This window comes from Penicillium brevicompactum (assembly GCF_028827555.1).
Source record: "Penicillium brevicompactum strain IBT 35665 chromosome Unknown utg000006l_segment0_segment0, whole genome shotgun sequence".
In the NCBI taxonomy this organism is placed as follows: domain Eukaryota; kingdom Fungi; phylum Ascomycota; class Eurotiomycetes; order Eurotiales; family Aspergillaceae; genus Penicillium; species Penicillium brevicompactum.
This window is the reverse complement of record NW_026623209.1, coordinates 5,738,679-5,752,597: the sequence shown is the minus strand read 5'-3', so window position 1 is coordinate 5,752,597 and position 13,919 is coordinate 5,738,679. Positions and strand designations below refer to the sequence as shown.

Here is a 13,919-nt window from a genome sequence, read left to right as displayed (position 1 = left end):
TTCCGAAGAAGACGTCGGAATCTCAGGATTCGTCATGAAGTTTGGAAAATTTTGTGATTTGAACTTTGTAAAGCGTGCAGTCCCCTATTTATGGCAATATCAACAAGAACTTGAACCCATGATCACCCGTGGACCTGTTCGGGCAGGCAGGCAAAGTCTCAGACACCCACAACCTTGGGGCTTCTCAAGGCCAGTCTAGCCAGGTAGTACCTAGAAGACACCACCGGACCGTCATTGAATCAACTGGTACTTCTCGAAGAAGTCAAAAATATACTCCGTCGCGTTGTAGACATAATGACCCAACGGGCACTGATCAGGGTGCGTAACATAGTCACTATTTCCAATAGTGCTAGGCCAGCAGTGACCATTCTCCTCCTCACGGTGGTGCTGAACAATGCCTTCCTTGCCCCCACAGTTCCAAGAAACGTGCTTGACGAGGGGGTTCTCATATATGGTTTCATTCGACGCCCATTTGGCATTGTCCCCACATCCATTGCGGGCCGCCCAGCCCTGTAGGATATCGATGACAGGCAATTTGGGGCTGCTCTTGGTGTTGCCATCAATAGGCGCGGTAGTGTCTGTAGTGCCGTGGAACTCCAGGAATGGGTATCCTTCCTCTCGCTCGGCAGGTGCACAGGGACCGATACCATCAATATCATCCGTATCATAATAGGCGCCGCTGACGGAGGCAAAAGCAGCGAATCGACTTCCAACCGTTGCGTTGCAAGCAATAACGCTTGTGAATCCTCCACCGTTGGATTTCCCCGCCGAGTAAACCCTGGTGGTGTCGACACAGAGCTTTTCTTCTATGTGAGAGAGCAGATCATTTGTGAAGTCCAAATCATTTGGGCGTGATGTGTCTGCATTTGGATTGGAGAGCCAGTACCCATTCTTGCTGTCTGGATATACAGCAATTCCATTGGGGTTAAACAATGGGTTGGAGAATTGGGACAAGGCTTCTTGCTTCTTCATAGTGCCGGATGCCCCGTGGAAAGAGAAGTATAGCGGTGTTGGCGTGTTCTTGTCATAGTTGGCAGGAATGTATAGTCTGTATTGGCGATCTGTGTCTGGGAGGTTGAGTGATGCACTTGATCCTGCCGATGGCCATCTCGACGGTATGTCTTTCCCACAGCCTGCTGTTTTGGCTGTGCCTATGCTGGCAAGAGCTGTAAGGGATAGCAAAAACTTGAGATTCATTTTGAATAATTTACAGGAAAGATTGAGTCCGTCATGGGTACTTATAATAATCCATACAGTGCTAAGTGGACTGCAGGTTAAACAATGACTATTTTGCCGACCATTGCGCAAGAGTATAGAACGATTGACTAGTAAGAGTAAGACCTGCAGGTTCTGGATGCTTGGAAAAGAACTTCTATACCCTCAGATGTCAGGGGTTGAACCCCTTGAGGGTACTCATTGGCTCCATTTGCCTGTGGCAACACGCGTTCGGGCTCACTACTGGCAAGTGTTATCTTCCGGTGGCTTTTGATGCCGAAGGTAGTCATTGCAGACATTGCACCACTACCAGAACTTTTTTTTGAGTAGAAGTGTCTACTCCGTAGTCACACCGGGGTATACCAACTCCGCACTCCGTACTCCGTACGGAGTCACTCATCTCACAACCATATCTAGCATATCCGAGGCAATTGGCACTACATGGGCGAGCAATCATTGTTATAAAAGAATCATCATAGGGGTTGTGCTGTATCTCATAATGACCATATCAACAAATACGGAGTATAGCCAGAAAAGAAATTCATACTTTGCAGAGTAAATTATAAGGTCTAAGCAAGGCGTGAAGCATGATACACCAATTTCAGCACCTAGTGGATGTGACAAGTCGTGCATCCGGCCATAACATCAAAGCCGTGATTGGGCATAAAGGCAGTAAACAATGGTGAATAGCGATGGACTCAGTACTCCGTACATGACTCCGAGGGTGACCTTTCAGAAAAATTTTCGAACACGACGGCGCCACTCAAAGAAATAGCAAAAGTACAGGACAAATATAGTCCAAAAAAAAAACACTAAAAAGTAAGTGCATCATCCGTGAATCGAACACGGGCCTCGTCGATGGCAACGACGAATTCTACCACTAGACCAATGATGCTAGTTCATGTAATTTGGCACAAAAGATGGCATTATGACCCACAATCATTCCAGTGCAATCCCTCTTCTCCAGTCAGAAGCTCAACCTGCTGTCTCCCGGAGCTCCAATTGTCGCAACAATGGCAGCCATATCTGCAGCCGGGCTTCCGCCCAATTCGACGTAAGTGTTCCCCCTAGTTTGCAGATTGAATCCCATGCTGACAAGTCTCTGCAGAGTATACGTACGTACCCCTCATATTGCTCCCGCATCAACGATCACCGTTCCCATATTGACGGCTTCATTAGGTCAAGAATCTAGACGAGCGCATCAAAGTCGAGCAGCTGAAAGTGGCATTGGAGGAGATTTTCTCGGAATATGGTACCATCCTAGAGGTCGTCGCAAAGACGAACCTCAAGGCCAAGGGTCAGGCCTTCATCGTCTTCGATAACGTCGAGTCCGCGACCCGCGCTATTGAGGAAATCAATGGTTTCGATATTTTTGACAAGCCCATGATCCTAGACTATGCGAAAACCAGGAGTGATGCGACAGTTCAACGGGAAGGCGGCAGCGATGAATTGGAGGCTCATAAGCGGAGGCGTTTAGCTGAAAAGGGTATGTTGGACATGTTCTATTTGCCGCAAAGTGAAGTTGTGTCCTAATTTGGCTTCTACCAGAACGCAAGCAAGCCCACGAGGCCCTCGAGGCACAGAAGAACCTCAAGCGACCCGCTGCCGGTGGTGAAGCCGCACGTCCGGCCAAGACCACCAAAGGCACTGGCCTCAAGCCTGCTTCTGGTGCTACAACTGCTGTCATTCCCGACGAGTACCTACCACCCAACAAGATTCTGTTCTTACGTGATCTGCCCGACGAGGCAACCCAAGACGGGCTTTCCGCCATCTTCAGCCGTTTCGAAGGTTTCCAGGAAGTCAGAATGGTACCTGGTCGCAAGGGAATCGCCTTCGTCGAGTACGATGCCGAGACTGGGGCTATCAGCGCAAAGGAGGCTACGTCGGGCATGCCCATGGGCGAGCAAGGCAAGGCCATTCGCGTTACCTATCAGCGACAGTAGTCGTGGGTGGTTGTATCCCACAAAATATCCTGGATCTTGTTCTTTCTGGCGTTTGGAAGGTCTCGTCTCAAACATATGTTTATTAGAAATATGGAGAGCTTTATCACGACACTTTCGCTACCGCAATGTACCCATGTTGCATATCGCATAATGCTTACTATTTCCAAGGCTTAGGACATCAAGGTGAAGGCTGAGATGAGCATGAGTGTACAATTGGTACATGTTTATGGCTAGAACAGGAGGCGCCAACAGGAAAAGAGTATCAATATGAAACAAAGCAGAAAGGAAATTCTAGAAGATGACATCGTTGTCTTCGTTCTCGCCGAGAACGTCTGCCGACTCTTCCTCTTTGGCGGGTGTAGCTGCTGCTGCCTGCGGGTTTGCTGCTGATTCCTCGGCCGCCTTTTGGCGAGCTGCAAGTATCTCTGCGTCTGCAGCAGCAACGTCTCTCTTCTTCTTGGCGGAGACCTTCTTGAGGCGGTAGAACTCTTCGCGATCAAGCTCATCGAGTTCGGAGTTAATGTCTTCCATGAGTTAGCTATTGCAACAGAATATGATGGGCAGGGTATGACAAACATTTGATAGTATTCTCAGTTCGAGGGATGATGACATGTTCACTTCGTAAGGCATATTAGTATTGGAAACAATTTTCAATCCGTAATGGGGTTTCGATCATACATAGCGTTCACTATACGGCACAAGTTAGTCAGTGACCTATGACAGTTTGATGCAATGTTGACTTACCTCTTCGGTTGACGACCTTGATGACTTCGTCCAGTGTCAGGAAAGCAGTCTATTCAAGTCAATGAGCAATTCTTCAACCGATTGAAATCCACCGACATACCTGTAGACTTGCAAGTTCCACCAGTGTCTCCACAGCCCGTGCATATGTTTCCCGACAGCGTTGGATCTGCTGTCCTCCTTTGCCTAGACCTGTCAAACCAAAGTCATTGACCCCGTCCTGTGTGTAGCTTTCAAATGAGGGCAAAAGAACACCGGAGACGTTCTCTTGTTTAGATCGCACGCGGAAGCGGGCTTGCTTGGCGGACTCCTGGATCTGATAACCAATGTCTCCTCCCACAGCATAGGTGACTTCAGCTAACGAGAATGCCGCAATTTGCATGACACGGCCCATCTTCTGCTTTGCAGCATCGATACGGCGTGTGATCTCTATGAGGCGTTATAAGCGTCAAAGGCGGGGAATCGGAATGCATCAATGCAGCGTACCTCGGAAACGTCTGTTGACAAGATAAGGCGTCAGTATAGATCCAGTAATTGCAACAAGCATAGGCAGCGTACTTTGTAAGAGCCTCACTCTTTCTCTTCAGCAAGTTATGGCCAACTTCAGCTCCCTTCAGCTTGTTCTTCATCAATCCCAAGGACTGACGAGTTGGGAAGACTGCCTCTCGGCCCTGTGAAGATATCGATCAGAATCAAGACACTATTGCATCTGCAGAGGATACCTACTACGGCACCCGACATGACTGTATCACAGCACGAAGTACAATAGAGTCCTTGTTGTCCAGGCGTGATGCGGCCACATCGATATGACGCCGATAAAGCTCCACCGCCCACCTGATACGGAGAGGGTCACGTGAAATGATCAACGTGCGAACTTCATCCGTTCACAGTTGCTTCACACGCGCACGCCAACAGCCCTCCACTTATGCGAATTTTTATGTCGATACATTGACCGCATAATTGGATTTCGCTCGACTGAGTGGCGCAATGCCAGGGACACTCTTGCCCCCGAGATCACACCGGCAGCACGCAGAGATGGATCGATCATCTGCGTCCCGGCCGGACCTCTATCTGATTGTCAGTATTGGCCCATTGGACTTTCCAAGCTCGAAACTGACTCTTATCTATTCTTCAGACCGACCAGGATGTCGTTTACGAACAAGATCTACTACGCGACGCTACTAGTGTCCGGCCATGGCTTTCATACATTGAATTCAAGCAGCAAAATGGCACCCTCTATGAGCAAGCATTTGTATGTCACCACCACAAGATCCAGTCTCTGGTATCACAACTGACCCGAGATGTCTACAGGTCATGGAGCGCGCCTGTAAGCAATTGCCACGCTCGTACAAGCTTTGGAAGATGGTAAGAATATTTACACATCCCCAAACTTGGATTTTTACTGACTTCAGTAGTATCTCGAGTTCCGTACGAAGCACCTCAAGGGTCGCAATCCTACTGTCTACCGCGCCGAATACCAGAAGGTCAATGCCCTCTTCGAACGAGCTTTGATTCTTCTCAACAAGATGCCGCGCATCTGGGAAATGTACCTGTCTTTCCTCCTTCAGCAGCCCTCGGTGACGCACACCCGGCGAACGTTTGATCGCTCTCTACGCGCTCTGCCGGTCACCCAGCACAACCGAATTTGGAGGCTTTACAAGGGTTTCGCTCGATCTGCCTCCGGACAAACCGCCGTCAAAATCTTTGCGCGTTACATGCAAATTCATCCAGAGAATATTGAGGAATACATCGAGCTCTTGGTTGAAATGGGAGAATACACAGAGGCCGTGAAGAAGTTCATGGATGTGCTCGACAATCCTCGGTTCCAATCCAAAAACGGCAAGAGTCCATTCCAATTGTGGACCGAAATGGTTGATCTGCTCGTTTCGAAGGCCAAGAAGATCCAAACCGGTCCTCAAGTCGGAATCGATGTCGATGCCATTCTCCGCAGTGGCATCCAGCGCTTTGCAGACCAACGAGGCAAGCTTTGGGCTGGTCTGGCGACATACTGGATCACCAAGGGCAACTTCGAGAAGGCGCGGGATGTCTTTGAGGAGGGAATTACTACTGTCATGACTGTCCGTGATTTCACTCTCATCTTCGACTCCTATGTCGAGTTCGAAGAGTCTATCATTGGCAATCTGATGGAAGGTGCAGCGACTCGTTCTGAGAAGGGCAAGGTTGATGAAGAAGCCGACTTCGACCTTGATCTTCGCATGCTGCGTTTTGAGCAGTTGATGGATCGCAGACCCTTCCTCGTCAATGATGTGTTGTTGCGACAGAACCCTCACAATGTCATCGAATGGGAGAAGAGGGTTGGACTTTGGGGAGACAACAAGCAGGAAGCCGTTCAAACATATACAGACGCCATCGCCGCCATCAGTCCCAAAAAGGCACATGGAAAGTTCTCCGAGCTTTGGATCAACTACGCCAAGCTCTATGAGAACGGTGGTGATCTGAACACAGCAAGAGTCATTTTCGACAAGGCTGTCAAGGTTCCATTCAAGTCCGTGGCCGAACTGGCAGAGACATGGTGTGAATGGGCGGAAATGGAGCTCCGTGCCGAAAACTTTGAAAAGGCAGTCAGTGTCATGGCTAAGGCGACACAGGCACCCAAGAAATCAACCGTCGACTACTTTGATGAGACTCTTTCGCCCCAGCAAAGAATTCACAAGAGTTGGAAGCTGTGGAGTTTCTATGTCGATCTTGTTGAGAGTGTCTCGTCCTTGGATGAGACTAAGATGGTCTATGAGCGGATCTTCGAGCTTCGAATCGCCACACCTCAGACCGTTGTCAACTACGCCAATCTATTGGAAGAGAACAAATACTTCGAAGAATCTTTCAAGGTATACGAGCGGGGTCTCGATCTCTTCACGTACCCCGTTGCCTTTGAGCTCTGGAATCTGTACTTGACGAAGGCCGTGGATCGGATGATTGGCATTGAGCGCCTCCGAGACCTGTTCGAGCAAGCTTTGGAAGAATGCCCTCCCAAGTTTGCCAAGTCTCTGTACTTGATGTATGGCAGTTTGGAGGAGGAGCGTGGTCTTTCAAGGCATGCGATGCGGATCTATGAGCGTGCCACCCGGGCGGTCGCCGATGAGGACCGATTTGAGATGTTTGAATTCTACATCACCAAGTCTGCTTCCAACTTCGGTCTCACTTCAACAAGACCCATTTATGAGCGCGCAATTGCCGCATTGCCCGACACCGAGGCAAAGGAGATGTGTCTCAAATTTGCCGAGATGGAAAGACGACTTGGTGAGGTCGATCGTGCTCGTGCGATCTACTCCCACGGTTCTCAATTCTGCGACCCCCGAACAAATGCTCCTTACTACAAGAAGTGGGATGAGTTCGAAGTTCAGCATGGAAACGAAGATACCTTCGGAGACATGATTCAAGTTAAGAGAGCTGTTCAAGCTAAGTACAAGTACGTCTTTCCCCCCACCCTTACACTGGCAACCGTTTTGCTAACAATGAAAAACAGCACCGATGTCAGCTTCATTGCCTCCCAGGCCGTTGCCAGGGGCCAGCAAGAGACCCAAGGGGGTGAAGGTGACGCCGACGACCAAGCCGACATTGATGCCATGGCTGAGTTGGAGCGTCAAGCCCGTGCGCCTGTGGGCTTTGTCGCTGCTAGCGGCGGGCCGGAGGGGGGCAACCGTCCTCCCCCAGCGGGCCAAGCACCAGCTGCCGCGCCAGCCAACCCTGATGCCATCGATCTTGATATGGACGATGATTAGAAAGGACGGACATTCATGTCTTCTGCTTATTTGATCTATCCTCACATGTTCGCCCTCCATATTGCCTTGTATCACCTCCCCACAAGGAACGATCAATTCTCCACCCAACGCCGCTTTTCGTTTACACAACACCAACTGCATTTCACATGATGACTATTTTCAATTTGTTTCAAATTCAGGGGGGTTTTTAACTCCCGATACGATCTGACTTTTTCTTGCCTTATGTTAGGATACCTGTCCCGACGTGGAGTTCGTTGTATCTGTATCTGTATAGAATGTTCCGTTGAATGACACATCTGTCATCATTTGTACTGCTCGACGTGTATAGTCGAATTCGTATACGAAGCGTAGCCCAGGCAGTATGGATGCATCTTGCACAAATCATACAATGGTTAAATTATGAGGATATGCCGAGGTGGGTAAACTAAATTTCTCCCACTTAATGCCCAAAGCCTCCACACCAAGCTTTATATCCACATGATAGATTAGACAAAAAAAAGCACATCTCCTCTCTCTAAATGCAAATGCAACGAGTGCAGAAGCACGTCATGAGAAGCACGGTAGGGTTCAACACTCTTATGAAGGGACACCTTCCACCTTTTGCGGGGTGGCCTGTGTCTCAGTGTTGTCTTGCGGTGTGCTAGTTTCTTCGTTCTTTGGCTCTGCCTCACTGGCCTGGGTGGGAGATGATACAGCAGTGTCGGAATGAGACTTTTCAGACTCCTTCGGAGGGTCAGGGAACACCTCAGCAAAGAGATCTGGCAAGAAGCGGCCGAGTCGCTTGCGAGTTTCGACCCAGATTTCCTCTTTGCTCGGGTCTTGGGATGGGGGGATAAGATATCCTCCATCAGCCATGACCAGAAGGATGTTCTTCAAGCTCTCAGGAACTGCCTCTGCCTAAAAGATTGGATGGCAATTAGCAAGGATTATTTCAGATAAATTTGAGGGAGGGAGGGGGGTAGAATGTTTCACTTACCAAACTATCACCCTGGCCACTGTTCATCATACGGTCAAGAATGTCCAAGATTCTGAGCCAAAGCGGGAGCACGCCAGCTCGGTTTGGAAGCTGATCAAGGAATCGCAGGAAGATCTTGCAGACCAAGGTTGCGGCTTGGAATCGGGTCTCGCCCATGCCAACAGGGTCTGAGTGGTAGACCTCGGGCTTCAATAGGAGCAGCACGAGCGGGAACAAAACTTCGTCGAAAATGCTAGTCCACTCACTATCGTCACTTGAGATAAGTTCGGCGGAAAGAAGAGATCGCTGAAGTGTGCTGATGGCATGATGTCTAATATCGCGACAGAGGTTGATGCATTGACTGGTCAAGGATTGGAAGATAGGTGACCAGTAGGCGGCCCAGGCTAGAAATTGACATGTTAGATATGGCTGGGAAAAAGAAGTCAGAGGGGCGATTATTACCTTCATGCTCCTCGAGGTGAGATTGCTTGATAAGAGCCGGAACACGTCCGGTGAGGTGATAGATCAAACCAATTGCCTTGACCCCGCGAGTCACAACTTGGTTTTCACTATTATGAAGGTAAGCTTGTGGGAATTTATGGTAGGAAAGCGTGGCCTACCTTGGCTTGGATTGTTTGATATTCTTGTTACGACGAGCCTGAGCATCCCTGTGTCGTTCTTCAATGGATCCCACGCGCCCAGCAGTTACGAAGTCGTTGGCCAAACTGACCACAAACTCGTAATTGTCGGCGGTAATGATATCGGGCATTAACTGAACGATGCTTCGAAGAAGCTCGAAGACAAGGGGTGCGACCGCTTCATATTGGTGGAGTCTTTGCAAGATTGACCAGAAGTCCGGAGATATGGTGATCTCATTTCTTAGACGGCCAGTGTGGGCAATGCACCTGGAAAGGCCCTTGACCGTAGCCGTGGCCACAGTTTCCAAAATATCCTGGTCGAATCCAGAAATGGCGTGGAGCACGACCGGCACTCGCATAAAGTGTTGATCCTGGAAGTTCATCAGTTAAGGAATCCCATCAAAGTCACGAGCGGTGGTAATACATACATGGCTAAGTCGCAATAAATTGAGGAGGTAAGAAACAACGCGGGATACGGCCAATGGATGGAGATTCTTCGCATCGCGCACCAGTGTCTGCAGGGTTGTTGCGAGATTTTCGCCAAGCACTTCCAAAGTCTTTTCGTCCCGGAGAGTGAGCACAGTGGCTAATTCGAGGACAAAAATCATTGAGGGGTCATATTTGGGCTGGTTGGGGTCGACTCTGTTGTTTCCAGTTCTTGACGTGGGTGTCGGCCGTTCGGACTTCACAACAATGACTGCCGGTGCGTTATCTTCGGGAAGCAGAGACAAGAGAGCTTCAACAAGCATCCCCAAAGAAGACAAGGGGAGAGATTTGATATTGGCTAGAATATCGGGTATCGAACACGACGTCACGCAGTCGACAGTGCAAAGTGTGTTATCGAGCTCCTCGTCTGAAGGCTCTGGGGGATCGTCTGCCGCATAACTGGAAATGTAGGATGTGAAAGCAGACAGAAGGCCCGTGTCATTGTTGCGTCCATCCCGATCAACAACTTGCGATGGAGGCTGGAGGGGGATCGGGGAAATTTCAAGCTCGGACGTAAATTGAGCATCAAATGGTGGAATGAGAGAATTGATGAACAAATTGGTCAAAATGCGCACAATATGCTCCCAGCTTTGTCTGGCTGTGGCCTCATTGTTGGCAAGGACTCGGAAAAGTACCACAGTGGCCAACTGTGCTCTGAAGTCTCTGCCAAATTTGACCGCCAACTCGCTGACCATTACGCTCTTTTGGCCTGCTTGAACTTCTGTGTTGAGAGCTGTGCTAGGAGGTTTATCGGTAGACAATGTGCTGATCGATGATAGAGAGAAGACGATGCGGTCGAACGCATCACTTAAACCATAACGCGCAGCAATTTGTGCACACTGTACAAATCCATTGACCACGCGAGAGTAAACAGCGTCATCCGAGGCAGACATGAAGACATAAGAGAGAGTCGCAATCACCGGTTTCCATGTAGCCTCGAACATTTCAGCATCATACACGTTAGTCTCTCCAATGACCATATCACCGGTGGATGAAGACTTCAGCAACAGCTCTTTCCAGGCGTAGTCAAAAGCATGTTTGTTTTCGTGCTCGTCGGGGAGAATGATCTCGTTATTCTTGATGGAGTCATAAATCTCCTGTAAGAACTCCTCTGTGAAGTCCCCTCCGCCATTCACGCCACGTAGGTTTTTCGCAAAACTGGTGAATGTCATACGATTCTGCGGCTTCACGTTGGGATTATACTGATCCGTGTTCAGCATGATGATGGCGTAAGTCAAGACGTAAAGTGCGTCTTTGTCTGCAATGCCCTCGGGCTGTACTTTCTCCACGTAATGTTCAGAAAATATTGTAACAATTCGTTCAATGAGAGGTGATTCGCCAGGCAAACGGAATGAGCTAAGCAGCTCTCGCAATGCTTCGACTGCATTGCGTCCCGAGAAGTCGAGCAAATCCACGAATGCGCCGAGCAAATCTTCATTGCCGCGCTTAGAGATGTACTCTCCAAGAATTTTCTTCGACAGACGGGAGGTTCCTTTGAGGAAACGAGCCACCAGAACAGGGTTCTGCACATCTTCAATCACACCATGGCCTCCAAGGAACGCAATTCCCTTCTTGGGGTCCTCGTTGAAGATTTGGGCTCCTTTGATGATGAGCTTTTTGGTATCGCGTTGCTTGCGCAGGCGTTCTTGTGGGGGGTAATCTCCTTGTACTGGTTCATCATCTAGCCGGTCGTGGATGAACTGCACGTAGCCTAAAAGAGCATCGAGGCATAGCGGCGGTACATTAGTAGTGCTCCAGGTGGCAGAATCCGGGAAAGCGTTGCGAGATAAAAGTCCAATCATGTCTTCACACAGATCTGCCCGATCCACCTCACAGTCGTAGTTGACAAAAAGCTCGGTCATGAAGCTCGGTATCCGTGACAAAACGCCGATGCTTTCTACCATGGCTTCTCGGGCCTCAGGCCTCCTCGATCCGCCTTCGAGTCCTAGTTTTTGTCGGTCTCTCACGGGGACAGGAGTAGACCTTCCACTATTTGTCTGCGAGGGTGGCTGCTTGACCAATTTTGGTGATTGGGGTATGCCTTCATAAAGCGATGGATCAATGCCAGGCTCCCGCGGTATTTCAACGCGAGGATGTAGACAGGCCACAAGGTACGAGATATACAGTTCTTGCTGGAGAACCAAAACCGGTCGGCAGGTCGACAGCAATGTACCAGCAACCCTCAATGAACCTGTGAGGATGGCTATGTGCTCTGATCTGACCAATTGGAAAAGGTATCGACAGAGATCATCCTTGGCCAGGGCTGCCAAGCTGGGGTGTCGGGCAATAGAGGGGCCTGCTACCTCTAACGCGACATCGATGATACGAAGTGCCATCACCCTCATAGCATCAGTATGTTGACGATTGTGGGGATCCAGAAGGTCTATCAAAACACGAAACAGCTCTCTTATGGACGGCAAGGAGTATGGCTGAACCTCGGATACAGGATCATCAGTAGGACTTGGGGGTGCAGCTGCCGCTGGGGCATTGCCAGCGCCAGCCGGATCGGGTGTCCCCTCCCGACTGGTACTGTGTCGATCTGCTGCTGCTGTATCCGCACTGATAGCTGACAGGTGCTGCGATGTGACCGTGTCTCCGTTGACAGAGGGGTCCATCTTCAAACGCGATGATGGATCATTTTTGGTGTCTTCGCCAGCGAAGGGGTCCGGTCCTGCGGGCATATTCTCATCCAGGTGCGACAGGCGCATGAAGATCACCTGGCACATCTTCACCATTGCCATTTCGGCAGACCTCCGCAGCACCTCTGATAGACGACCTTGGCAGCACATGCTCAACCCAGTCTCCATCATTTCACAAACGCTCTCGTCGCCCAAGAGCTCGCCCTCAGGGCGTGAAAGTATGCCTTCCATCAACTTGAGGATCCTCAGTAGGACGATCTCATCCGCCGAGGAATCGCTTGCCTCAAATCGGCAGTGTGTGATCGCAGCCGAGAGCAGCTGCATTGCCATAGAGAGTCGCGGGGAGTTTGTATTGACGATATTGTAGGAAAAGAACTTCGTAATGGAGACCAAGGCGATGGAGGTGATTGTGGCAGAGGTTGAGGAGGATCGGACGACCTGTAAGAATGGGTGGAGTAAAGCCGGGGTATCAAAAGTTCTGATGTCTTTACATCCTTTGAGATCACTCCTGAGACGTGTGAAGGCAGATATCAACGGATTGTCCTGCATGCTCTTCCCCTTCTTCCCTCGCAGGCCCCAACGATTGGCCAGGACATGATCATCTTCGCTCCGAGTCGGCTGAGCGGTCCGGCGGGGGTTCGGGCTCGGGGGAGCAGATGTGTCCCGTTCATAAACACGAGATGCTCCATTGCCGCCCAGAATGGCGGAGACGGAGGAGTGAGCCCAGCGGGCATGCTTGCGCATCGACGAGGTGACAGTTATGCATTCCGTAGTCACCAAAGCCACCGGGTCGATGGCAATGGGAAGCGCAGGCAAGTCCATGGTGGATTTAGGCCACTCAGCAAGTAATTCGTTGTGACGCCGTTGGGGGATTTCGGAACAAACAGCTGGTCTCTTGATCATCATACTGCTGCTTTCCTTTGCCTCATTGGGATTAGCGTCTCCCCGCCAGGTCACCGCTTTCACCAGGGGCGCTGTAGGTATGGATTACACATCTTCTGGTATTCTGGTCTGCTCATTGGTCTGATTGGTGTATTTTATTGGTATTGGTGTCACCGTCGGTATCAAAGCGCATCCATGGATTGAACCCATGTGTTTCCACAGTTGAGACACGCCTGGATCCTAATTCCAACGTGATCTATATCTACAAGCCAAGTACGGAGTGTCACTATCCTAACGTGACGAAGGGAGCTGCACAGAATGAGCTACCGAAGTACGCAGTACACATACATGCGCCTATATCTCGTCGATCCTCGATATATTCCGCAGTGGCTGATGTATTTTCCGCGTCCGCCATTAGCATCATATCAACACAAAAGGATTGAACTAGCCCCATTTGAACAATAATCACATTGTTGATCTAGAATATACCACGGGTCACACGATCTGCTGTTATCATCCCATGTGCAATACTTTGAAACCCGAGAAAGCAGACGTGCCAGCAAACCAATTGAATGTGACCTATCATATGGTAGTATGTAGCTGCAGTCCTTGCGGCGGTTGGGGATAACATAGCAACAGAATCGCGTTGGCCGGACAAACCGTCAAGATTCAAAACATAA

At 49.8% G+C, this 13,919-nt stretch overlaps 5 protein-coding genes across 5 annotated transcripts; 2 read left to right on the top strand and 3 right to left on the bottom strand.

The window, feature by feature from the left end:
* Positions 1–231: 231 nt before the first annotated feature.
* On the bottom strand, positions 232–1,197 carry N7506_010393 (CE1 family esterase; the record flags this gene model as incomplete). Its single annotated transcript, XM_056959686.1, has 1 exon — positions 232–1,197. One exon carries the CDS (start codon positions 1,195–1,197, stop codon positions 232–234), a length of 966 nt encoding a protein of 321 aa, XP_056809076.1.
* Positions 1,198–2,228: 1,031 nt separating this feature from the next.
* On the top strand, positions 2,229–3,158 carry N7506_010392 (U1A/U2B'/SNF family RNA-binding protein; the record flags this gene model as incomplete). Its single annotated transcript, XM_056959685.1, has 4 exons — positions 2,229–2,269; positions 2,324–2,330; positions 2,395–2,701; positions 2,764–3,158. The coding sequence occupies 4 exons, from the start codon at positions 2,229–2,231 to the stop codon at positions 3,156–3,158; spliced, it is 750 nt and encodes a 249-aa protein (XP_056809075.1).
* Positions 3,159–3,449: 291 nt separating this feature from the next.
* Positions 3,450–4,640, bottom strand: N7506_010391 (H(+)-transporting V1 sector ATPase subunit D; the record flags this gene model as incomplete). Its single annotated transcript, XM_056959684.1, has 8 exons — positions 3,450–3,682; positions 3,735–3,775; positions 3,837–3,846; positions 3,903–3,951; positions 4,003–4,328; positions 4,386–4,396; positions 4,458–4,570; positions 4,626–4,640. The coding sequence occupies 8 exons, from the start codon at positions 4,638–4,640 to the stop codon at positions 3,450–3,452; spliced, it is 798 nt and encodes a 265-aa protein (XP_056809074.1).
* A 246-nt stretch (positions 4,641–4,886) lies between these two features.
* N7506_010390 (mRNA splicing protein SYF1) lies at positions 4,887–7,639 on the top strand (the record flags this gene model as incomplete). Its single annotated transcript, XM_056959683.1, has 4 exons — positions 4,887–4,976; positions 5,035–5,151; positions 5,211–5,264; positions 5,315–7,639. The coding sequence occupies 4 exons, from the start codon at positions 4,887–4,889 to the stop codon at positions 7,637–7,639; spliced, it is 2,586 nt and encodes an 861-aa protein (XP_056809073.1).
* Positions 7,640–8,215: 576 nt separating this feature from the next.
* On the bottom strand, positions 8,216–13,179 carry N7506_010389 (uncharacterized protein; the record flags this gene model as incomplete). The annotated part of the gene is made up of 5 exons (XM_056959682.1): positions 8,216–8,536; positions 8,616–8,998; positions 9,057–9,163; positions 9,215–9,603; positions 9,661–13,179. The coding sequence occupies 5 exons, from the start codon at positions 13,177–13,179 to the stop codon at positions 8,216–8,218; spliced, it is 4,719 nt and encodes a 1,572-aa protein (XP_056809072.1).
* Positions 13,180–13,919: the final 740 nt, after the last annotated feature.